Genomic DNA, 26,282 nt, shown 5'->3' on the forward strand with positions numbered 1-26,282 from the left:
AATTGGAGTGACATTTTCCCCTAACTCTGCCTCACAGCTAATATTAGTCAAATCTACAGCGCTATGAACTGAAAAAATAAGTCTAACCTGGGCGGGAGACCTGTTTTCCCCCATACACCAGAGTGGCGCCTTCCCTCACGCCTGTCTGGCAGTACTCCACCAGCTTGTCCATGTGGGCCTTGTGGTTCTGGGGTCCGTGGTCTGTGGAGCGGTCCAGAGGATCTCCGATCTTCATCTTCTTAACCTCCTCCACCTGAGATGAGGTAGTTAGCAGATGGCTAAGTCAGCATAGCACTGTGAGATTCAAATCAAATCTAATTGTATTGGTCACATACACATATTTAGCAGATGATATTGCGGGTGTAGTGAAATGTTTGTCTTCCTAGCTCTAGTGCAGTAGTATCTAACAATTCACACAAATCTAATGTAAAAGTAATAAGAAATATATAAATATTAGGACGAGCAATGTAGGAGTGGCATTGACTAAAATAAAGTAGAATAGAATTCAGTATATACATATGAAATGAGTAAAGCAGTAGTATGTAAACATTATTAAAGTGACTAGTGTTCCATTTTAAAGTGACCAGTGATTCCATGTCTATGTATATAGGGCAGCAGCCTCTAAGGTAAACTGTCGAATAACCGGGTGGTAGCCTGCTAATGATGGCTATTTAGCAGTCTCATGGCCTTGAGGTGTTTTTCAGTCTCTCGGTCCCAGCTTTGATGCACCTGTACTGACCTCGCCTTCTGGATGGTAGCGAGGTGAACAGACCTTGGCTTGGGTGGTTGATGTCCTTGCTGATCTTTTTGGCCTTCCTGTGACATCGGGTGCTGTAAGTGTCCTGGAGGGCAGGCAGTGTACCCCCAGTGATGCGTTGGGCAGACCGCACCACTCTCTGGAGAGCCCAGCAGTTGCGGGCAGTCCAGTTGCCGTACCAGGCGGTGTGCATCTGTAAAAGTTTGTGAGGGTGTTAGGGGCCAAGCCAAATTTCTTCAGCCTCTTGAGGTTGAAGATACGCTGTTGCACCTTCTTCACCACACTGTCTGTGTGGGTGGACCATTTCAGATCGTCAGTGTACGCCGAGGAACTTGACGCTTTTCACCTTCTCTCCTGTCGCCCCGCCGATGTGGATAGGGGCATGCTCTCTCTGCTGCTTCCTGGAGTCCACGATCAGCTCCTTCATTTTGTTGACGTTGAGGGAGAGGCTATTTTCCTGGCACCACTCCGCCAGAGCCCTCACCTCCTCCCTGTAGGCTGTCTTGTCATTGGTAATCAGGCCTACAACTGTTGTGTTGTCTGTAAACTTGATGATTGAGTTGACTGCGTGGCCACGCACGCCTCCATGGGTGAACAGGGAGTACAGGAGGGGGCTGAGCACGCACCCTTGTGGGGCCCCTGTGTTGAGGATCAGCATAATGGAGGTGTTGTTTCCTACGTTTTCCCCAAGACCACCACCTGGGGGCGGCACGTCAAGAAGTCCAGGACCCCGTTGCACAGGGTGGGGCTCAGACCCAGGGCCCCGAGCTAAATGATGAGCTTGGAGGGTACTATGGTGTTGAAGGCTGAGCTATAGTCAATGAACAGCATTCTTACATAAGTATTCCTCTTGTCCAGATGGGATAGGGCAGTGTGCAGTGCAATGGCGATTGCATCGTCTCTGGTACTATTGGGGCGGTATGCAAATTGGAGTGGGTCTAGGGTGTCAGGTAAGATAGAGGTGAGGTGATATGAGCCTTAACTAGCCTCTCAAAGCACTTCATGATGACAGAAGTGATAAGGAAGAGGATGGCTAAGTTAGCACAGCTCTGTGAAATAAGTTAACGGATGGCTGAGTTAGAATAGCCCTGTGTGATAAGGTAGCGAGCGGTGGCTAAGTTAGCATAGCACTGTGAGATAAGGTAGCGAGCGGGTGACTAAGTTAGCATTGAGACACGTACCACTCTCTTGACATACTGGTCATGGATGTTCTCTTCCACAAAGAGTCTGCCTGCTGCAATGCAGTTCTCTCCCTTGTTGAAGAATACAGCGCTCATTCCCTAAAATACACAAATAAATACAGTGAAATTGATGCCTTACAATATTCTGAAATATTCATATTTTATATTCTTTGATATACATATTTTTGTATTAATGTTATGTAGTGACCAGCATTGAATTGAAGGCCCACTGACCATGCGAACGGCCTTGTCCATGTCACAGTCACTAAAGATGATGAGTGGAGATTTACCCCCCAGTTCTAGGGACACCTTCTTCACATTACTGACTGCACAGCTGAGATAGAGGAACGCACAAAAACAGGTGTTAATACACAAACACACACATACTGCACTACAGTAGTCACCAACCAGTGGATCGCGATAAACTGGTCGATCTCCAAGCCATTCCTAGTTGATCACAAAACATTTCTGTTAAGGCCTTTCCTTAAGGCATTCCTATTTTTTAAATTTGTTTTGCGCTGCATTAAACATTTATGGCAATTTAGCTAGCTAGCTTGCAGTTGCTAGCTAATTTGTCCTATTTACACAAGGTCCTCTACTTCGACAATAAATCCACACATAAAACTGTCAACCGAATAATTTCTTGTCATCTCTCCTCCTTCCAGGCTTTTTCTTATTTGGACTTTACATTGTGATTGGCAACTAACTTTCATAAGGTGTATTACCACCACCGACCTCCGTTCGTCTTTCAGTCACACACGTGGGTATAACCAATGATATATGGTACGTGGGTATCAGCTTGTATAAACCAATGAGGAGATGGGAGAGGCAGGACTCAGCGTCACAAATAGAACTGACTTCTATTTTAATGCTTGGCAATGCAGACGCTCGTTGGTGCAATAATGTAGTTAGCATGTTAGCGGTGTGGTCGGCATGTTAGCGGTGTGGTCGGCATGTTAGCGGGGTAGTCGGCATGTTAGCGGGGTAGTCAGCATGTTAGCGGGGTAGTCAGCATGTTAGCGGGGTAGTCAGCATGTTAGCGGTGTAGTCAGCATGTTAGCGGGGTAGTCAGCATGTTAGCGGGGTAATCAGCATGTTAGCGGTGTAGTCAGCATGTTAGCGGGGTAGTCAGCATGTTAGCGGGGTAATCAGCATGTTAGCGGTGTAGTCAGCATGTTAGCGGGGTAGTCAGCATGTTAGCGGGGTAGTCAGCATGTTAGCGGTGTAGTCAGCATGTTAGCGGGAAAGTCAGCATCTTAGCGGGGTAATCAGCATGTTAGCGGGGTAGTCAGCATGTTAGCGGGGTAGTCAGCATGTTAGCGGGGTAGTCAGCATGTTAGCGGGGTAGTCAGCATGTTAGCGGTGTAGTCAGCATGTTAGCGGTGTAGTCAGCATGTTAGCGGGAAAGTCAGCATCTTAGCGGGGTAATCAGCATGTTAGCGGTGTAGTCAGCATGTTAGCGGGATAGTCAGCATGTTAGCGGGGTAGTCAGCATGTTAGCGGGGTAGTCAGCATGTTAGCGGGAAAGTCAGCATGTTAGCGGGGAATTCAGCATGTTAGCGGGGAAGTCAGCATGTTAGCGGGGAAGTCAGCATGTTAGCGGTGTAGTCAGCATGTTAGCGGGGAAGTCAGCATGTTAGCGGTGTAGTCAGCATGTTAGCGGTGTAGTCAGCGTGTTAGCGGTGTGGTCAGCATGTTAGCGGTGTGGTCAGCATGTTAGCGGTGTGGTCAGCATGTTAGCGGGGTAATCAGCATGTTAGCGGGGTAGTCAGCATGTTAGCGGTGTAGTCAGCATGTTAGCGGGGTAGTCAGCATGTTAGCGGGGTAGTCAGCATGTTAGCGGGGTAGTCAGCATGTTAGCGGTGTAGTCAGCATGTTAGCGGTGTAGTCAGCATGTTAGCGGTGTAGTCAGCATGTTAGCGGGGTAGTCAGCATGTTAGCGGGGTAGTCAGCATGTTAGCGGTGTAGTCAGCATGTTAGCGGGGTAGTCAGCATGTTAGCGGGGTAGTCAGCATGTTAGCGGGGTAGTCAGCATGTTAGCGGGGTAGTCAGCATGTTAGCGGGGTAGTCAGCATGTTAGCGGGGTAGTCAGCATGTTAGCGGGGTAGTCAGCATGTTAGCGGGGTAGTCAGCATGTTAGCGGTGTAGTCAGCATGTTAGCGGGGTAGTCAGCATGTTAGCGGGGTAGTCAGCATGTTAGGGGGTTTTAAGTCATGTAAAAAATAATAATAATCTGAGCGGTAGATCTTGTCTTGAATTTTGACTCAGAAAGTGATTTTGACTGGTGACCACTGCTGTACTACATACACATAAACAGTATGCTATTATCGGCCAAAGTCATGGCAAACCACCCAGAACCTAAAGTCATGACCTCTCTGGACTGAGGTTGCCACAACAGTGACCACTCACCTCTTCATGATGTGTTTCCCTATCTCAGTGGAGCCAGTAAAGCCAAGCTTCCGGACGTCCGGGTGGTCGGACAGACGCTGGCCCACCAGAGCACCTGACAGACAGCAGAAGAGGAACCAGCACACCGTCAGCATCACAACAAAACCTTGTATCTCCTATAAGTCAACTTTTCAGTCATCTGGGAAAAAATGCTGCACCTTCTCAGGTTCTCTATTGCAGGGGGTGAGAGGACAACTGAGATGCAGCCAAAAACCAGGTGTGTAAAGAAAAGATAGGCGCACCTCTTTTGATATGAACATTTCTATAAAACAATGATCAAAAACAGAAAAGCATGTTTACCTGATCCAGGGAGGATGTTGATCACTCCCTTGGGGAATCCTGCCCTCGCAGCCAATTCAGCAAACTTCACTGCTGTCAGTGGAGTCACCTAGGGACCATAGGAATATACACACAACCAAAATGATTGAACATGCTAGCTTTAGGCAATTCATATACCTTGACAAATGCAGGTATCTCAGGCATACTGTATCAAATGGATTGAAATCAGTTGTACCCCTGTAAAAAGACTGCTTCTGTAACTGTATTGATGGACATGCTAACAATAGTCAGGAGTTGGCTAAACCCCATAGGCCAATCAATCAAATGTATTATATAAAGCCCATTTTACATTAGCAGTTGTACATTAGCAGTTGCAAAAAGTGCTTTACAGCAACCCAGCCTAAAACCCCAAAGAGCAAGCAATGCAGAGGGAAACGCACGGTGACTAGGAAAAAGTCCCTAGAAGGCTGGAATCTATGAAGAATCCTAGAGAGGAACCAGGCTCTGAGGGGTGGCCAGTCTTCTGGCTGTACAGGGTACAGATTTAATAGTAAATGTTGCCATATCGCTTTTCAAAACGATCAAATGGATCACGCAAACTAAATGCTCCATTGGAGAAGGGGTTGAAACCCGTGGAGAATGCTGAGGGGAGGACGGCTCATAATAACAGCTGGAACGGAGCAAATGGAATGGCATCAAACATTTTCTGTACAGTATACAATTTAGTGTCTGGACACCAGTGCACTGCCCCCTAGTGCACAGTACAGTACAGAACATTTTACAATATTCCTTTGTTCCCCTCTTTAGTGAAAACATATGAACGGGATTGTGATGCTCCTTACTTGGGCAGGTTTGAGGACCACAGTGTTACCAGCAGCCAGACAGGCAGCTGTTTTCCAGGCCAACATCATGAGAGGGTAGTTCCAGGGAATTACGATAGCACACACTCTGAGAGTTAAAATGACAAATATGCTTATTCTCAAAATCTTGTTTTGACCCAAAAATTGATTGGCTGTGTATTTGCATGTGGCTGGTGTATCTCACCCGATTGGTTCTTTCTTGGTGAAGGTAAGGTTGCGATTGGGTCGGGCCTGGTTGATAGGGATGGTGCAGCCCTGTAGAAGGAGACAGTCACTGATCATGAACATAAACTTAAACATCAAATCAAATCTAAGTTTCTTGGTCGCATAGAAAGTTAAGTGGATGTTATAGCGGGTGCAGCGAAATGCTTGAGTTGCCAGTTCCTCAACAATGCAGTAGAATGTCAAAAGAAAAATTTAAAAATCTAGAAATATCAGAACAAATTCATATTACAATCCAAATAACACTACAACAATAACCCAGAAGAATAATTAGAAGCTTATAAAGTTATATTGCCTTATAAACATATACACTGAGTGTACAAAACATTAGGAACACCTGCTCTTTCCTTGACATAGACGGACCAGGTGAATCCAGGTGAAAGCTATGATCCCTTATTGATGTCACTTGTTAAATCAGTGTAGATGAAGGGAAGGAGACAGGTTAAAGAAGTATTTTTGGTGTCAACATGGGCCATCATCCTTGTGGAACGACTGGCCCCTTACCTGTGGTATTCAGACTAGGTAACAAGTCTTTAATTAAAGGCCCAATGCAGTCAGAAACGTGATTTTCCAGTGTTTTATATATATTTCCACACTATGAGGTTGTTAGAATAATATTGTGAACATTAGGATAATGCTGTTTTAGTGTACAAGCTGTTTCAAAGGACTGCCTGACATTTCAGCCTGTTTTGGTGGGATGGAGTTTTGGCCTTTGATGGTGACATCGCCATGTGGTAAATTAGTTAATAGACCAATAAGAAAGAGTTTCAAACCGGTCTTCCAATAACAGCTCATTTCCAGTTTTCCCTCCCCACTCAGACCACTCCAAGACAGTCCTAGCTAAATTCTTGCTTGAGAAATTGCCCTTTATTAAGAACCTATTTTTGTTTCATTTTGACCATTTAATAATTAAAGTACTTAATTGTTACCTAGAAACGATGTGATATTGAGATAAAAACAGCTGCATTGGATCTTTAAAGCATATGCTTCTTTGTTGCACAAAATGAAAAACAGTGGGCAATATTGACAATGTTGTGATATCCCCCACTCTCTCACCTGGATCTTGTCACACCAGCCAGCGAAGTAGCGGAAGGTCTGGATGGACATGCCCACATGGGTCTTCAAGGCCAGTGTGTATACGGCCCCAGAGTCCATGGACTCTATAGTGGCTAACTCCTCTTGGTGCTCCTCCATCAGGTCAGCCAGCCTGTAGGGGGCAGTGAAGGGTTAAATAGTTTCATTTAAACATCTCCTACAGCAACGCGTTAGTAATTTAACACTGGAAAATGCACCTTAACGGAAAATATTACACAAATCAAAAAGTGAAGTGTGACCTCACGTACGTCTTCAAAAAACATCTATATATTATCCTGTGTATCTTATAGACCCAGCGATACATGGTTGAATGCCTTGTATAGTTGCCTGCATTTGAATGTTTCAAAGACCACCTGTATTATTATATGTGCCTGGGTCTTAGTCTTGTGTTGCATCAGAAATGGAGCCCTATTTGATATGGAACCTATGGGCCCTATTCCCTATGGACCCAGGTTAAAAGTACTGCGCTATAATAGGATGCTATTTTACATGCTCGTTTCTAATAGACTGACTTATATAGGAGTCTGCCTCTGTCTCTGGGGTTTATCTTTCCCCACTCTCCCTCCTCGAACGCCTCCTTGGCGGCCGCTACAGCTCGGTCCACGTCACTGGATTGAGCTAAAGACACATCACAGATAGCCTAAAGAGAGAGCGAGAGAGATGGGAAACACACACACAAACACACATACTGTAAGAGTGATATAGTCACTTAATTTGTCATCGTCTGAGACTAACCAAATTGGTGCGAGCAGATCAAGTTATTAAGAACTTTAGGAAAACCATGGATCAGACATTAATGGACAGGTGAAAGCTAGCTCCCTACTGTTCCATCTGTGGGGTTGATGGTCTTGTAGGTCTTCCCTCCCTCTGCGTCCACAAACTCCCCGTTGATGAAGAGCTGGTGGGGCATCCGGATGGTCATGTTGTTGATGTTCTTCTCCACCTGGTTACAGGACATTTACATTACGCTACCTAATCAAAAGGCCTTTCAAGGCTTGTTGTGTTCTTCCTTAGTGATCATGTTACTAACGCAGGAGACTGAAATAAGAACTGGAACGCCCTCCAAAGTTTCACTCCTGTTCCTAATGGCCTACATTAGATTAGAGTATTAAGGATAATCCAGGCCCTGCAGTACCTAGCTCCACTCCTATTCCCCAGGCGCTCTCTTTTGATGACTTCTGTAACCGTAATAGCCTTGGTTTCATGCATGTTAACATTAGAAGCCTCCTCCCTAAGTTTGTTTTGTTCACTGCTTTAGCACACTCTGCCAACCCAGATGTTTTAGCCGTGTCTGAATCCTGGCTTAGGAAGACCACCAAAAATTCTGACATTTTCATCCCTAACTACAAGATTTTCAGACAAGATAGAACGGCCAAAGGGGGCGGTGTTGCAATCTACTGCAAGGATTGCCTGCAGAGTTCTGTTTTACTATCCAGGTCTGTTCCGAAACAATTTGAACTCCTACTTTTAAAAATCCACCTCTCTAAAAACAAGTCTCTCACTGTTGCCGCCTGCTATAGACCACCCTCTGCCCCCAGCTGTGCTCTGGACACCATATGTGAACTGATTGCCCCCCATCTATCTTCAGAGCTTGTGCTGCTAGGCGACCTAAATTGGAACATGCTTAACACCCCAGCCATCCTACAATCTAAGCTTGATGCCCTCAATCTCACACAAATTATCAATGAACCTACCAGGTATCACCCCAATTCCGTAAACACGGGTACCCTCATAGACATCATCCTAACCAACTTGCCCTCCAAATACACCTCTGCTGTTTTCAACCAAGATCTCAGCGATCACTGCCTCATTGCCTGTATCCGTAATGGGTCAGCGATCAAACGACCTCCACTCATCACTGTCAAACGCTCCCTGAAACACTTCAGCGAGCAGGCCTTTCTAATCGACCTGGCCGAGGTATCCTGGAAGGATATTGATCTCATCCCGTCAGTAGAGGATGCCTGGATATTTTTTTAAAATGCCTTCCTCACCATCTTGAATAAGCATGCCCCATTCAAGAAATTTAGAACCAGGAACAGATATAGCCCTTGGTTCTCTCCTGACCTGACTGCCCTTAACCAACAGAAAAACATCCTATGGCGTTCTGCATTAGCATCGAACAGCCCCCGTGATATGCAACTTTTCAGGGAAGCTAGAAACCAGTATACACAGGCAGTTAGAAAAGCCAAGGCTAGCTTTTTCAAGCAGAAATTTGCTTCCTGCAACACAAACTCAAAAAAGTTCTGGGACACTGTAAAGTCCATGGAGAATAAGAACACCTCCTCCCAGCTTCCAACTGCACTGAAGATAGGAAATACTGTCACCACCGACAAATCCATTATAATTGAGAATTTCAATAAGCATTTTTCTACGGCTGGCCATGCTTTCCACCTGGCTACCCCTACCCCTACCCCGGTCAACAGCACTGCCCTCCCCTCTGCTACTCGCCCAAGCCTTCCCCATTTCTCTTTCTCCCAAATACAGTCAGCTGATGTTCTGAAAGAGCTGCAAAATCTGGACCCTTACAAATCAGCCGGGCTAGATAATCTGGACCCTTTCTTTCTAAAACTATCTGCTGAAATTGTTGCCACCCCTATTACCAGCCTTTTCAACCTCTCTTTCGTGTCGTCTGAGATTCCCAAAGATTGGAAAGCAGCTGCGGTTATCCCCCTCTTCAAAGGGGGAGACACTCTAGACCCAAACTGCTACAGACCTATATCTATCCTACCCTGCCTTTCTAAGGTCTTCGAAAGCCAAGTCAACAAACAGATTACCGACCATCTCGAATCCCACCATACCTTCTCCGCTATGCAATCTGGTTTCAGAGCTGGTCATGGGTGCACCTCAGCCACGCTCAAGGTCATAAACGATATCTTCTTGGTCATAAACGATATCTTAACCGCTATCGATAGGAAACAGTACTGTGCAGCCATATTCATTGACCTGGCCAAGGCTTTTGACTCTGTCAATCACCACATCCTCATCGGCAGACTCGACAGCCTTGGTTTCTCTAATGATTGCCTCGCCTGGTTCACCAACTACTTCTCTGATCGAGTTCAGTGTGTCAAATCGGAGGGTCTGTTGTCCGGACCTCTGGCAGTCTCTATGGGGGTGCCACAGGGTTCAATTCTTGGACCGACTCTCTTCTCTGTATACATCAATGATGTCGCTCTTGCTGCTGGTGAGTCTCTGATCCACCTCTACGCAGACGACACTATTCTGTATACTTCTGGCCCTTCTCTTGACACTGTGTTAACAACCCTCCAGGCGAGCTTCAATGCCATACAACTCTCCTTCCGTGGCCTCCAATTGCTCTTAAATACAAGTAAAACTAAATGCATGCTCTTCAACCGATCGCTGCCTGCACCTGCCCGCCTGTCCAGCATCACTACTCTGGACGGCTCTGACTTAGAATATGTGGACAACTACAAATACCTAGGTGTCTGGTTAGACTGTAAACTCTCTTTCCAGACTCACATCAAGCATCTCCAATCCAAAGTTAAATCTAGAATCGGCTTCCTATTCCGCAACAAAGCATCCTTCACTCATGCTGCCAAACATACCCTTGTAAAACTGACCATCCTACCAATCCTCGACTTCGGTGATGTCATTTACAAAATAGCCTCCAAAACCCTACTCAATAAATTGGATGCAGTCTATCACAGTGCCATCCGTTTTGTCACCAAAGCCCCATATACTACCCACCACTGAGACCTGTACGCTCTCGTTGGCTGGCCCTCGCTTCACACTCGTCGCCAAACCCACTGGCTCCAGGTCATCTACAAGACCCTGCTAGGTAAAGTCCCCCCTTATCTCAGCTCGCTGGTCACCATAGCAACGCCCACCCGTAGCACGCGCTCCAGCAGGTATATCTCTCTGGTCACCCCCAAAACCAATTCTTCCTTTGGCCGCCTCTCCTTCCAGTTCTCTGCTGCCAATGACTGGAACGAACTACAAAAATCTCTGAAACTGGAAACACTTATCTCCCTCACTAGCTTTAAGCACCAGCTGTCAGAGCAGCTCATAGATTACTGCACCTGTACATAGCCCATCTATAATTTAGCCCAAACAACTACCTCTTTACCTACTGTATTTATTTATTTTGCTCTTTTGCACCCCATTATTTCTATCTCTACTTTGCACCTTCTTCCACTGCAAACCAACCATTCCAGTGTTATTTTTTATTTTTTACTTGCTATATTGTATTTACTTCGCCACCATGGCCTTTTTATATATTTTTTATTTATTTATATATATATTTTGTTTGCCTTCACCTCCCTTATCTCACCTCACTTGCTCATATTGTATATAGACTTATTTTCACTGTATTATTGACTGTATGTTTGTTTTACTCCATGTGTAACTATGTGTTGTTGTATGTGTCGAACTGCTTTGCTTTATCTTGGCCAGGTCGCAATTGTAAATGAGAACGTGTTCTCAATTTGCCTACCTGGTTAAATAAAGGTGAAATAAATCAAATAAATAAATAAAAATGCTGATTCTGGTGGTAATAATGATGATGATGGTTATGATAATGATGAAGATAGAGGATCATAGTAATAATGACGATGATGATGGTGACTCTTACGTAGTCAACGACCAGCTCCTCCTCGTCGTCCTCCCCTCGGAGCTTCCTCACACACATCTGGATGAAGTCCTGGAAGGTGGTGTTCATGTACACATCCTCATTCTGCAGCTGACACCCACTGGCCCTCAGCTTCACCTCCTCCACCAGCCTGACAACATAACATAGGATTAACTTTGTTGTACCAGAAGTAAAATATCATACTTTTTCATCAACGTCTAATTTTATGTATGCTTTGGAGTTATTTACTTACTGCAGAGAGAGGGGGAGATGGGGGGGAGTGGGTGATGGGGCTAGGGAAAGGTGGGGGGTGAGAGGGTGTGGAGAGCGAGAGGGAGGGAGGGAAGCAAAGGAGGTGGTAGGGATGAAATAGGTGGTAGGGGTGAGATAGTGATGAAGGAGGTTGTAGGAGTGAGGCAGGGATGAAGGAGGTGGTAGGGATGAGAGTGATGAAGGAGGTGGTAGGGGTGAGGTAAGGATGAAGGAGGTGGTAGGGATGAGGCAGGGATGAAGGAGGTGGTAGGAGTGAAGGAGGTGGTACGGGTGAGGTAGGATGTGGTAGGGATGTAGGAGATGGTAGGGGTGAGGTAGTGATGAAGGAGGTGGTAGGGGTGAGGTGGTGATGAAGGGAGTGGTAGGGGTGAAGTGAGTTGATAGGGGTGAAGGAGTTGGTAGGGGTGAGGTAGGAGGGAAGAAGGTGGTAGGGGTGAGGTAGGGATGAAGGAGGTGGTAGGGGTGAGGTAGGATGTGGTAGGGATGTAGGAGATGGTAGGGGTGAGGTAGTGATGAAGGAGGTGGTAGGGGTGAGGTATGGATGAAGGGAGTGGTGAATGGGGAAGAGGTGGCGTTCAACTCCAGCTGCTGTAATGCGTTTCCCTTTTCATCGTAATCATTGATAGAAAAAACATTTCCCACTTGGTGTACTGTCTAAAACCCATTGACTTGCACCCTTCGACCTTTTAGATGTCCATGCTGGTGTGTTGTTTACCTGACCACGTCCATAGAAGCAGCCCCAGACTTGAAGAAGTCAGTGGAGTCCTCGATAGCATCCACGTTAGTAAGGATGCTCTTCCACACACCCTGTCAATGGGACAGGACAACACTGTAAACACTGGTCTGGAGTCAGTTTATCAAGGGTTAAGGTGAGAGATAAACATTTACATTTACAACCTTGTTCAAATTAGCTGAAAAATCAGTGTAAGACAGACAGATTCAATAGTAAAGTGTTAGTACTTTTTTATTTTCTTACCCTCATTTGCTCAGCGAAGGCCTTCTCCTCCTCAGTGAGCTCCACAGAAGCGCAGCTCCCCGAGCTGAAGTACCTTGCCGCTGCGATCATCTTCCCATCCTCAAACTGCAGGTTCTTCACTAGCAACTGGACAGACAAACATCATGCTGTTCAACATGTCTGCATGCACTGGTTTAGTTTGTTTCAAACAGTTCAAAGTCATGCCATTATAATACACTGAATCAGGATTCAACTATCTATTCAGCTGGCTTCACATTAGGGAAAGGGGGATACCTAGTCATGCAGTACTAGGACAGTGACCAGAGACGTTCTTACTGTCTTTGGAGCTACCAAAATGTTAACCAATAGCCAGGGTGCAGCACAAGTTCCTGTCTGGGTGGTGGGTTTGGAAGAAATAGCGATTTGAGAGTCAAAAATTAAAGATAAGGAGACGTATACTTGGATTACGGAGAAAGAATGGAGAGAGAGGGGCAGAGGTCGAAGAGAGAGAGGAAGGAAGAGGGTGAAGTTGAATTGGTAAAAAAAAAAAGGGGGAGATGGTTTAGTTGAAGAAGAATGGTAGAAAAGTGTAAGCAGTGAGCTGTAACCCGGATCAAAGACAGGAGGAGAAATGGAAGTCGAAGAAACCTTGTCGATGTTTGTACCATGTTTTGTGCTGCTACCATGTTGTGCTGCTGCCATGTTGTGTTGCTACCATGTAGTTGTCTTGTTGTGTTGCTACCATCCTGTGTTTCCATGTGTTGCTGCCATGCTATGTTGTTGTCTTACACTCGCTTTATGTAGTGATGTGGTGTCTCTCTTGTCGTGATGTGTGTTTTGTCCTATTTTATTTGATCTTTTATTTTTAATCCCAGCCCCTATCCCCGCAGAAAGCCTTTTGGTAGGCGGGCATTGTGAACTGACTTGCCTAGTTAAATAAAAAATAAAAATACTTCGTTTCCACTCCGGACAACAGGTGGCGATATAGTGCGGTATTGGGTTGCCGTGAATGCACTGTAAAATAGTAGAGTTAGCAGTGTTTACTTCCGGGCTCTCGGACTGGCACATTTCACAAGGATAAAAAAAAGCTTTCAATTTATTTACCTTGCAAATAAAATACAAGCAACAGGGTATTTACAATATGTCAAAAATGCAATTGCTCAATATGTTTCTGCGCGAACGGTTGACAGCGGCTGCTGTAGAGATATTTGGAGTAGTTGAAAAGACGATAGTGGAGTATCAAGAAGAAATCACCCGTTCGAAGGAAGAGAACGAATGTTTACAGAAAATGTTGGATATGGTCATTAAACCTCAAGTCAAGTTACATAGAGCAGGTTTGTAACGGCGTCTATGTCAATGTACTGTTTTGACTGGCTTGTAGTCTACTCTCTGTCACTGCCCTCGCGATGCTTGCTATGATTAAAAATATCGTCCCCAGGGTCAGGGATCATCAACTGAATTCAGCCGCGGGCCGATTGTTGGTCAGGGGGCCGGAACTTAATTAAAAATCATTTGTAAATTGCAACTTGACAGCAAGAAGCCCAAACAGATAATACTTGACTAAAACATAATCATTTCAAACTTTGCTTTTGTACATTTGTGTACGATCACATATACACTACATGACTATAAGTATGTGGACACCTGCTCGTCGAACATCTCATTCCAAAATCATGAGCATTAATATGGAGTTAGTCCCCCCTTTGCTGCTACAACAGCCTCCACTCTTCTGGGAAGGCTTTCCACTAGATGTTGGAACATTGCTGCAGGGGCTTCCATTCAGCCACAAGAGCATTAGTGAGGTTGGGCACTGATGTTGGGTGATTACGCCTGCTCGCAGTCGGCATTCCAATTCAACCCAAAGGTGTAAGATAGGGTTGAGGTCAGGGCTCTGTGCAGGCCAGTCAAGTTCATCCATAACAATCTCGACAAACCATTTCTGTATGGACCTCGCTTTGTGCACGGAGGCATTGTCATGCTGAAACAGGACCTCGCTTTGTGCACGGGGGCATTGTCATGCTGAAACAGGAAAGGGCCTTCCCCAAACTGTTGCCATAAAGTTGGAAGCACGGAATCGTTTTGACTCTAGAATGTTATTGTATGCTATAGTGTTAACATTTCCCTTCACTGGAACTAAGGGGCCTAACCCAAACCATTATTCCTCATCCACCAAACTTTACAGTTGGCACTATGCATTCGGGGAGGTAGCGTTCTCCTGGAATCCGCCAAACCCAGATTCGTCCATTGGACTGACAGATGGTGAAGCGCGATTCATCACTCCAGAGAACGCATTTCCACTGCTCCAGAGTCTATTGGCGGCATGCTTTTCACCACCCCAGCCAACGCGCTTGGCATTGTGCATGGTGATCTTAGGCTTGTGTGCGGCTGCTCGGCCATGGAAACCGATTTCATGACGCTCCCGACGAATAGTTATTTTGCTGACGATGCTTCCAAAGGCAGTTTGGAACTCGGTAGTGAGTGTTACAACAGATGAAAGACTACTTTTACTCGCTTCAGCACTCGGCGGTCCCGTTTTGTGAGCTTGTGTGGTCTACCACATTGTGGCTGAGCCGTTGTTGCTCCTAGACGTTTCCACTTCCAATAATAGCACTTAAAGTTGACAAGGGCAGAAATGTGACTAACTGACTTGTTGGAAAGGTGGCATCCTATGACGGTGCCACGTTGAAAGTCACTGAGCTCTTCAGTAAGGCCATACTACTGCCAATGTTTGTCTACGGGGATTGCATGGCTGTGTGCTTGATTTTATACACCTGTGGCTGAAATAGCCAAATCCACTCATTTGAAGGAGTGTCCACATACTAGTGTTTGTATTATGCGGGGTAATACTTTGGAACATATTTAAGGTCATGTCCAACAATTTAAAAAATGTAAAGTTTTTGCACTGAAAACTTTGGGGGCGAGGGAAATAAAATCACCTACGGGCCAAATTCGTCCCACGGGATGGCAGTTGGGGAACCCTGGCCTAGTCAGACGTTATTATTGTTCCAGCTGGCTGGAACCGTGCCTTCAGAATGTATTCACACCCCTTGACTTTTTCCACATTTGGTTGTTTTACAGCCTGAATTTAAAATGGCTGAAATGTACATTTTGTTTTACTGGCCTACACACAATACCCCATAATGTCAAAGTGGAATTATGTTTTTAGACATTTTTACAAATAAAACATTTAAAAGCTGAAATGTCTTGAATCAACAAGTATTCAACCCTTTTGTTATCGGGGAAACTATACTTAAGTTAAGGGGCAAAAATGTGCTTTACAAGTCACATAAGTTGCATGGACTCACACATAAGTACTTAACAGGATGTTTGACTGACTACCTCATCTCTGTACCCTACACGTATAATTATCTGTAAGGTCCCTCAGTTGAGTAGTGGATTTAAAACACAGATTAAACTACAAAGACCAGGGAGGTTTTCCAATGCCTCGCAAAGAAGTGAATCTATTGGTAGATGAATAAAAAAAATAAAAAAGCAGACATTGAATATCCCTTTGAGCATGGTGAAGTTATTCATTACACTTTGGATGGTGTACAAACACCTAGTCACTACAAGGATACAGGTTTCCTTCCTAACTCAGTTGTCGGAGAGGAAGGAATCCGCTCAGGGATTTCACCATGAGGACAATGGTGACTTTATAATACACTGAACAAAAATATAAAACGCAACATGTAAAGTGTTGGTCCCGTGTTTCATGAGCTGAAATAAAAGATCCCAGAAACTTTCTATGTACAAAGTCTATTTCTCTCAAATTTAGTGCACAAATTTGTTTACATCTGGTTGAGATGCTTTTCCAACAGTCTTGAAGGAGTTCCCACATATGCTGAGGTCTTGTTGGCTGCTTTTCCTTCACTCTGCGGTCCAACTCATCCCAAACCATCTCAATTGGTTTAAGGTCGTGTGATCTGTTGCAGCACTCCATCACTCTCCTTCTTGGTCAAATAGCCCTTACACAGCCTGGAAGTGTGTTTTGCGTCATTGTCCTGTTGAAAAATAAATGATAGTCCCACTAAGCGCAAACTAGATGGGATGGCTTATCACTGCAGAATGCTGTGGTAGCCATGCTGGTTAAGTGTGCCTTGAATTCTAAATAAATCTGTGTCACCAGCAAAGAACCATCACACCTCCTCCATGCTTCATGCTGGGAACCACACATGCGGAGATCATCCGTTTACCTACTCTGCGTCTCACATAGACACGATGATTGGAACAAAAAAATCTCAAATTTGGACTCATCAGACCAAAAGGACAGATTTCCACCAGTCTAGTGTCCATTGCTTGTGTTTCTTGGCCCAAGCAAGTCTCTTCTTCTTATTGGTGTCCTTTAGTAGTGGTTTCTTTGCAGCAATTCGACCATGAAGGCCTGATTCACTCAGTCGTCTCTTAACAGTTGAGATGTGTCCGTTACTTGAACTCTGAAGCATTTATTGGGCTGCAATCAGAGTTGCAGTTAACTCTAATGAACTTATCAACTGCAGCAGAGGTAACTCTGGCTCTTCCTTTCCTGTGGCGGTCCTAATAGAGCCAGTTTCATCATAGCACTTGATGGTTTTTGCGACTGCATTTGAAGAAACTTTCGAAGTTCTAGAAATGTTCCGGATTGACTGACCTTCGTGTCTTAAAGTAATGATGGACTGTCATTTTTCTTTGCTTATTTGAACTGTTCCTGACATAATATGGACTTGTTTTTTTACCAAATAGGGCTATCGTCTGTATACCCTCCTACCTTGTCACAACACAACTGATAGGCTCAAACGCATTAAGGAAAGCAATTCCACAAATTAACTTAACAAGGTACACCTGTTAATTGAAATACATTCCAGATGACTACCTCATGAAGGTGGTTGAGAGAATGCCAAGAGAGTGCAAAGCTGTCAAAGGCTGGCTACTTTCTAGAATCTCAAATATAAAATATTTTGATTTAACACTTTTTTTGGTTACTACATGATTCCATATGTGTTATTTCTTAGTTTTGATGTCCTCACTATTATTCTACAATGTAGAAAATAGTAAAAATAAAGAAAAACCCTGTAATGAGTAGGTGTGTCCAAACTTTTGACTGGTACTGCATGTTGTCTTCCAAGTAAGGAATTGAGGAAGTATCGCCAAGTAAAGATTGGTCAAAAATATCCTGTGCTACGCTTAACATTACCTACTTCACAACACCGATCAGCAACCTGGAACAGTAATAATGGCTGTCTTTGTAATAGCTAGCTTGCTGCAAGCCTATAATGTCTGTCACCTTACTTGTCAGTTGTCCCCTGTTACCGGTCAATCAACTTGCTAGAACCCAATATCGTTGCAAGATTTGGTTTTCGTAATTAAGCATGCATTGTTACATAAGGTCCAATGTAGCCATTTTTATCCCAATATCAAATAATTTCTGGGTAACAGTTAAGTACCTTTCTGTGATTGTTTCTTTAAGACCATTTATTTGAAAACAAACAAAAAAGCTTCTTAGGAAAGAGCAATTTCTCAAACAAGAATTTAGCTAGGACTGACTAGGAGTGGTCTGAGTGGGGAGGGTAAAACTGAAAACTAGCTGTTATTGGCAGAGAGGTTTGGAACTCTTTCTTATTGGTCTATTAACTCATTTACGGCATGGTGACATTTACGGCAGTCTTTTCAAATGGCTCTTACACTAAAAAAGGCATTCATCATTTTCATAATTTCACAGTATTATTCCAACGTCATAGTGTGGAAATATACACTTACCTACCCCCCCTCCCTCAGAACAGCCTCAATTCGTCAGGTCATGGACCTGGTGTCAAAAGTGGTGTCAAAAGCGTTCCACAGGGATGCTGGCCTATGTTGACTCCAATGCTTCCTACAGTTGTGTCAAGTTGGCTGGATGTCCTTTGGGTGGTGGACCATTGTTGATACATACGGGAAGCTGTTGACCGTGAAACCCAGCATCATTGCAGTTCTGGACACAAACCGATTGTGTATGTGTGCCATTCAGGGGGTGAAAAAGTGCGTTTGAACGGGGTATGGTAGTCGGTGCCAGGCGCACCGGTTTGTGTCAGGAACTGCAATGCTGCTGAGTTTCTCACGCATATACCGGTATTTATACCGGTATTTATGCACGGACCAGTTTGGGTTTTTACTTTACCTTCTATAACGGTATTTTAATGTTTGGTTTGTTAAATGTGATACGCTGTGTGTAATGTCCATTTTTATAGTTTACTCTGGTACTTGAGTCATCCCTCCGGTCTCTCTCTCGCCATGCCGCTTTCCGCACAGACCTGTCACTCAAGGAGCGCATTTGTTGTTGCACCCAAAATACATCCAGCCAACTTAGTAAACTGTGGCAAGCATTGAAGTCAACATGGGCCAGCATCCCTGTGGAATGCTTTCGACACCTTGTAGAGTCCATTCCCCAACGAATTGAGGCTGTTCTATTGGCAAAAGGGGGAGTGCAACACAATATTAGGAAGATGTTCCTAAATGTTTTGTACACTCAGTGTATATAAAATAAAGGAAAATCACATTTTTGAATGCACTTGGCCTTTAAACATTGAAAATATTAATGTCTATCTATTGAATAACATTTTTTTGCCTGTCCTTCCCTCCAGACCCTAGGCAGCTCCATGTCTCTGAAGAAGAGGTTCCCCTTGAGCAGGAGTGGAGGAGGGAAAGTTCAGAGCTCACACAAAGTACAGAGGAACATGACCTTAGGACCAATCTGGGAGAAGAGCAAATGCAAGGGCCTGCTGAGACTCATGGTCATAACATAGAGTTCGGGTTCACTCCTCCTTGTGTGAAAGGTGATTTTGTCCAGGACCCTTGGCCCTCACACCTTTTCCAAACCCAAATTGTGGAGGACAATGAGATGAATAATCTATCAAGCACCCTAGTGGAACACATTAAAACAGAACCTGATGGAGGAGAGGACTATGGCGTACTAACGAGTGACCCACAGCTCATGTTTGCAGTAAACGCACACTGTTCTGCAGCTCCGAGTGAAAACATGCATGGAACAGAGATTGGAGGCCATCTGCAACGGAAAACAAAGACAGGAAGACCATTCAGACATATAGGAACGCTGTCTGAACTTAAGAAGAGACGTGCTTTGTATGAGCGATTTCGTTGCCATGTCTGTGGAAAAGGGTTCCCAGCAAGGAATGGTCTGGGAGACCACATGACAACTCATACAGGGGAGAGACCACACAGCTGTCACCTCTGTGGGAAAGGTTTCAAAGTGAAGAGTCATCTGAAAGAGCATATCAGGGTTCACACAGGAGAGAAACCCTTTGTCTGCCCAGTCTGTGGGAAAGCGTTCAGGCAGGATGCACATATGAAAGGACATTTGAGGGGGACTCACAAGGAGAAACCATACAGATGCCATGATTGTGGTGAAAGCTTCAGTCAGATGGGAGAGATGCAAGTGCATAGGACAGTGTGCTGTGGTCCAATTGTCCTGGGCCCAAATTTGATGTAACTTTCACTCCCTTGATGCCTTCGGTGACCAGGACGTTTTAGACTTGCAGCCATGATAAGGACCATTCAAATGTGTTATATAACAAACAAAGGAAGAATGATCTGTCCACAGTTATAACAGTTTGAGAGCGCATCTCCTATATTTGTCAAAATTCATAAATGGGAGGGAGTTTCCAGAAAGCATGTAGCCTATGTGGTTGTCTGTATGTGGTGGTTGGCAAGTTTCAGTGTCCCATGAAAAATAGTTGTCAATTTAAGTAGTTCTCTGGTACCTCATATTGTTTAAATATACCCAAAAAATATTTGTGGAGCACTTTGAGTCCCTGATTGAGAGGTATGTGACCCATTTTGTGGGCTGTGTCTAATATCAATAATATTCTGTATATCTTGGATACAATTTTCCCCCTCCTGTTAGCTTTCTATGTGTTTTTGTGAGTGGAAGACATTCTCAATTTTGGAGAATCTCTCATAAGATGGGTAAAAGTCCTTTATGTAAAATAATAAATAAATGGTTACTTCTCTGAGAACTTTGAATTGTCAAGAGGTGTAAAACAAGGTTGCCCTCTGTCACCATAACTATTTATTATGGCCATTGAACTGTTAGCTTTAAAAGATAACATTAATGGGCTAAAAAATTAAGGAATTAGAGACAAGAGTATCAATAGGCCAATGATTGAAGTTATCTTGAAGTTATCTTGAGTCCTCAATCTTCAACCTTGAAGGGCCTCGTTGAGGACCTGGATAACTTCTCCAAAAAGTGTTAGATTATGGATTGGGTCTCTAAAAGAAACTATAAATTGCCATGTGGTCTCCCAATTAAATGGGCAGTTGGTGAAGTTGCTTTGCTTGGTGTGCATATCCTGGAAAAGTTAAGCAACTAATTGATTAAAAAAAAATAATCTTGAAACTGTGGAGAGGGAAAAACCTATCCATTTACAAGAAGATTACCCTGATTAATTATATAGTGATATTGCAGTTTAAATATTTATTCTTGGCTCTACTGACTCCAGGAGAATCCTTTTTCAAATCATGCGTGAAGAAAAACATCACTTTCACAAATACCATACCCCCCCAAAACAATTATAACCTTCCATTCTTGTAATATCTTGGTGATAAGATATTTGTGCGTGTAACTTACTCACTCATCACTATTCACGATTCAATCAGGACTATGCGTAATCATGGTAGCATCCAAATTAATGTAGAAGGGTTTAGAAACATTTTATTCTTATTTACAATAAATGTGACTCCAAAATGACACAATAATATATTTAATTTCTGTTGGGCACAAAATTATCTGAAACACAAACAAAACAAATAGAAAATGCATCCAACAAGTTTGTAGAGTCACAAGCGTGATGTAATCATTGCATGCTAGCAATATGGGACCAAATACTACACTTTTGACACTAATACACAAGTGAATTTGTCCCAATACTTTTGGTTCCCTACAATGGGACTATGTTCAAAAAGTGCAGTAATTTCTAAACGGTTCACCCGATATGGATGAAAATACCCTCAAATTAAAGCTGACAGTCATTGTATCATTTCAAATCCAAAGTGCTGGAGTGCCAAAACAACAAAAACATGTGTCACAACAATTGACACAATTTCGTTCATTTCAATTTAAGCTATTATATAAAATACTTGCTACAAGAATAATGCTCAATATATGGGGCATTAAATAATCAGCCTTGTGCAGACTCTGCCACGAGGAAACGGAATAAAGATAAAATTTTCTGATACTGTTCCTCGGTGGCTTGCTTTTGGAGTCAGGTCCAGGAATGATTGTTCTATCATAATATCAGGGTTCAGATGGACCTGCAAACTGTTGTTGTTAGAGGATCTGAAAAACCTTGATCAGTGAGTGGGAAATATCATTATACTCTTGGGTAAACAAATGTATTTTTAGGGCACTATCGGTAGAAATGTTACAAATAGAGAAGTTATGGACCCTCGTAATTCAGTAAAATGGATGGATTTAATGCAAAAATAAATAGCATACTGGGGAAAATCTGGGGCGGCAGCCTAGTGGTTAGAGCTTTGGGCCAGTAGCCGAAAGGTTGCTAGATCGAATCCCCGAGCTGATAAGGTAAAAATCTGTCGTTCTGCCCCTGAACTAGGGCCGTCCTAGGCCGTCAATGTAAATAATATTAAATAAAGGTTAAATAAATTTTACAAATCTGTGGCATCGGAGGGTTGGAGTTAATGAATGGTGGATTGGCTACTGTGGGTGAAAATCCATCACTTGAAGAAAGAGGAAATTAGGAATATATGTAAAATTATTTAACTACAGGTACTGTAGATGTGAGCGAAAATAGCTGTAAATAGCAGCAGAAGTATTGTTGTCCGTTAATTTACTCCAATCAGAGTAGGGATGATAGGGTAGGGGGGAAAAAAGTTTGATTATACTATATATAAAATTTTAAAAGCCAGAGTCATATACTGTAGATTTTAGACCTGAGCCCTATACTACAAATGTAGTTTGAGGGGTTAGCGAGGTAACTTTGGTCAATGCTGAGTTCAACTTGGGATAACCCAGTACCACAAATGTGGCTCACATTTTAGCCTGGTAAATTTCTTTGGCATTGAGTCCTTCAGATCTAACCTGCTCCGGGGCAGGCTAAATACATTTATTCTGAATGAAGTGTCTGAGCCGTGAATCGAGGACCAATTAAATAATTTGAGGAAGACAACTGATTTAAATATTGTATTAATCAAATGTTTTTATTTGTAAAAAAATAAAAATTGTCATGTTAAAATACCTAGCACATTACACTTAATAATTACAAATGCATTTGAAACTTCACACACGGTAAAACTTATGACTTAACAATTATTTTTATCATATGAGTGGGAAATAAGGTGATCGTGCATTGATAACCACACCTGTCACGACTTCCCCCGAAGTCGGCTCCTCTCCTTGTTTGGGCGGCGTTCGGCGATCGACGTCACCGGCTTTCTAGCCATCGCCGCTCCATTTTTCATATGTCCATTTGTTTTGTCCTGTTCCATACACACCTGGTTTTCATTCCCCAATCGATCTACATGTATGTAGTCCTCTGTTCCCCATCATGTCTTTGTGTGTAATTGTTCATTGTTAACGGTGTATGTTCACGTGCGATACTTTTATAGTTTATGTTCTGTGTTTTTGGGCACATGTCATTTTTTGTGCCTATTGTTGAACGGAATAAAAGTGCGCCTGTTTGCTCTCCTGCACCGGACTTCGCCTCCCTTACACAGCCTTAACAGAATTACACACCAAACGAGTCAGCAGGAGCAGGTACCCCGGTTAGAGGAGTCGAGGAGCGCGTCCAGGAACATTCAGCTATGTTAAATTATCTTGGTGCCATGATGGATCGCATTGTCCAGACTATGGACCGCTGGGAGAGACAGGAGTTCTCCCCAGTGCCTCGACCAGCACAACCGGGGTTCCCTCTACCCGTCACATCCGGAACCAGTCCCAGTGGGATACGCCTCTCCCTTCCCAGGGAGTATGATGGGACGGCAGCACAGTGTCAGTGATTCCTATTACAACTGGACCTCTACCTGGCCACTGTGCACCCAGCTCCCTCGGGAAGGGAGACAGTTTCTGAAGAGCTCTGGAGTGGGCAAACACCGTGTGGGGAGAAGTAGACGCGTCGTTAGACCACTTCGAGGAGTTCACCCGTCTTCGACCATCTGCCCGAGGGTAGAGCGCCGGGGGAACGGCTCTTCCATTTAAGGCAGGGGACGAGGAGCGCCCAGGATTTTGTCCTGGAATTCCGGACCTTGGCCGCCGGAGCAGGCTGGAACGACAGGACCCTCATCGACCACTATCGGTGCAGCCTGCGTGAGGACGTCCGACGTGAGCTGGCCTGCAGGGATGCCACCATCTCCTTTGACCAACTGGTGGATTTGTCCATCCGGTTGGATAACCTGCTGGTCACCCGCGGACGTCCAGAGGGGGCTCTGTTGGTGCCATCTTCCTGCTCCGGTGCCCATGGAGTTGGGAGGGGCTGCTCGTAGGGAGACTGGAGGAGGAGCCATCACGTGCACCATCTGTGGCCGCAGAGGGCACACTGCCGGTCGGTGCCGTGTTGGTTCCTCTGGGAGTCGAGGCAACAGGCAGGGCACTCTGGCGTCACCCCAGGTGACTCATCCAGAGTCGGGGCCCCCTCGATCGTATTAGCCCCTCGTTCTGTGTCTCTCAGGCCGGTGGTGGCTGGTCCACTCCAGGAATCTGAGGTGCGGGAGGTCCCGCCACCCCTTTTGGACATCGAGGGGGCCCCAGCGTACATCGTTCGTTCCATCCTGGATTCGAGGCGTCGGCCTTCAGTACTTCGTGGAGTGGGATGGGTACGGTCCGGAGGAGAGTTGCTGGGTTCCGGTTGCGGATGTTTTGGATCCCGAACTGCTGCGGGAGTTTCACCGTCACCGGCCGGATCGCACTGCCGCTGGAGCCGCGCGTCAAGGGGGGGGGGGGGGGGTACTGTCACGACTTCCACCGAAGTCGGCTTCTCTCCTTGTTCGGGCGGCGTTCGGCGTCACCGGGTTTTTAGCCATCGCCGCTCCATTTTTCATATGTCCATTTGTTTTGTCCTGTTCCATACACACCTGGTTTTCATTCCCCAATCAATCTACATGTATGTAGTCCTCTGTTCCCCATCATGTCTTTGTGTGTAATTGTTCATTGTTAACGGTGTATGTTCACGCGTGATACATTTCTAGTTTATGTTCCGTGTTTTGGGGCACTTATGTCATTTTTTTGTGCCTATTGTTGAACGGAATAAAAGTGCGCCTGTTTACTCTACTCTGCTCTCCTGCACCTGACTTCGCCTCCCTTACACAGCCTTAACAACACCAAAGTAATAAAATAACATTTCATTTTGATTTCAGCACTGACGTGGACATGGATTGATGTTTCAGCATTGTTTCAATTAAGAGTTTGACTAGCCACATGCGACGTGCACGGGCAGTTACAAGCCTGCTAGAGTTAACGGCAGGCGGAAGAGAAATATCCACAGTAGTAGTATGGATGAAGCCTGAGCTGGAATGGGACGCTAACTGAACCTGGCTAGCTTTAGAAAACCCTGCGTAGATCTAGTTTGCTTCGTAGTATAACCCCTTTCAAAGAATGTAAGTTCTCAAATTGAGAACTTTGTTACGAAAATATTGACTATTATTGAAGGGAATTAAGTTTGTGTACACCTATTAATTATTAAAAACCAATTTGTTCACTGAAAGTGTGCTTTGTTTTTTAAACATGCATGTAGGGTAACTGTATAAATTCACTTTTATAAAGTCCTAATTGCAAAGTCAAAGTCCTAGCTATTGCAGGCTGATTTTGAGCACTGTTAAAACTCCAGGGGCGTGCACGGGATGGAAAACCTTTCGCAATGTAAAACAGAAATGTGATTTTTTTTATACATTTTCTTCAATTTGTTGTACCTAATGAACAGGTAGACTCTCCCTGTCTTCACAATGAGACACATGGAGTTTGTATGTGGGCAGGTCACCAACTATTTTATTTAGCTCCACTTGTATTACAATTTATGACCAGTAGAGGCCAGAAAAGCCTGGGTCATATCGAGACCGAGACTGTGTGCAGTAGACTCGGGTCATATCCTATAAAACTCCAGGGTCAACCCAGATTGGTCAAATAAAACACTTTATTGCAGGACTCATTCTGGGCTTGGATACATTACTTCTTGCACATATACCCTGTATGTGTATTTACAACCCAATAGCATAACATGACAACAAATATGGGCATAAAAATACATTCAGAATGTATAAACCTGTAAAACACGTACAGTATGTCCTTATACTATTTCCCCTAAAGTAATGTGAGATCGTGGGGAACAAACAAATTTAGAGCTGATTGAGGAGAAGTCCCCGGAACTAATTCATCTTCCTGGAAATTCCATGGCATTCAGCCCATAGAGCTGACTGAAAAGAGGTAAGACAATGGAGCTACTAAACACATTAGTCTCCCTATGATTCATTAACACTGGGCTGCCTCTCAACTCTCTCTCTCGTCCAGTCAGTCTCTAACACACTCTCACTCAAAACCCCCCTATCCTCTTTCTCTCAATTAAAATTCTAGGAGCTTTATTGGCATGGGAAACATATTTTTACATTGCCAAAGCAAGTGAAATAAACAAAAAAGGAAGAGTCTCTGTCTACC

General features: G+C 44.2%; 2 protein-coding genes across 5 annotated transcripts in view; one reads left to right on the top strand and one right to left on the bottom strand.

The window, feature by feature from the left end:
• Positions 1-26,282, bottom strand: part of LOC129815650 (cytosolic 10-formyltetrahydrofolate dehydrogenase-like) — a 38,831-nt gene that overhangs the window by 2,234 nt on the left and 10,315 nt on the right. For all 4 annotated transcript variants that reach the window (XM_055869642.1, XM_055869643.1, XM_055869641.1 and 1 more), the window contains exons 8-20: positions 12,677-12,802; positions 12,416-12,507; positions 11,431-11,578; positions 7,666-7,785; positions 7,355-7,482; positions 6,804-6,954; positions 5,710-5,780; positions 5,508-5,613; positions 4,687-4,774; positions 4,348-4,441; positions 2,173-2,272; positions 1,939-2,037; positions 88-253 (exon numbers count right to left, since the gene is read on the bottom strand). In XM_055869642.1, coding sequence (XP_055725617.1) covers positions 88-253; positions 1,939-2,037; positions 2,173-2,272; positions 4,348-4,441; positions 4,687-4,774; positions 5,508-5,613; positions 5,710-5,780; positions 6,804-6,954; positions 7,355-7,482; positions 7,666-7,785; positions 11,431-11,578; positions 12,416-12,507; positions 12,677-12,802 — 1,489 coding nt within the window. The remainder of the gene's footprint in view (positions 1-87; positions 254-1,938; positions 2,038-2,172; positions 2,273-4,347; positions 4,442-4,686; positions 4,775-5,507; positions 5,614-5,709; positions 5,781-6,803; positions 6,955-7,354; positions 7,483-7,665; positions 7,786-11,430; positions 11,579-12,415; positions 12,508-12,676; positions 12,803-26,282) is intronic.
• LOC129815654 (zinc finger protein 227-like) lies at positions 13,678-24,905 on the top strand. The gene is made up of 2 exons (XM_055869649.1): positions 13,678-13,989; positions 19,249-24,905. The coding sequence occupies exons 1-2, from the start codon at positions 13,797-13,799 to the stop codon at positions 20,112-20,114; spliced, it is 1,059 nt and encodes a 352-aa protein (XP_055725624.1). The 5' UTR covers positions 13,678-13,796; the 3' UTR covers positions 20,115-24,905.

The sequence above is a fragment of the Salvelinus fontinalis genome, chromosome 18, assembly GCF_029448725.1.
Source record: "Salvelinus fontinalis isolate EN_2023a chromosome 18, ASM2944872v1, whole genome shotgun sequence".
Classification (NCBI taxonomy): domain Eukaryota; kingdom Metazoa; phylum Chordata; class Actinopteri; order Salmoniformes; family Salmonidae; genus Salvelinus; species Salvelinus fontinalis.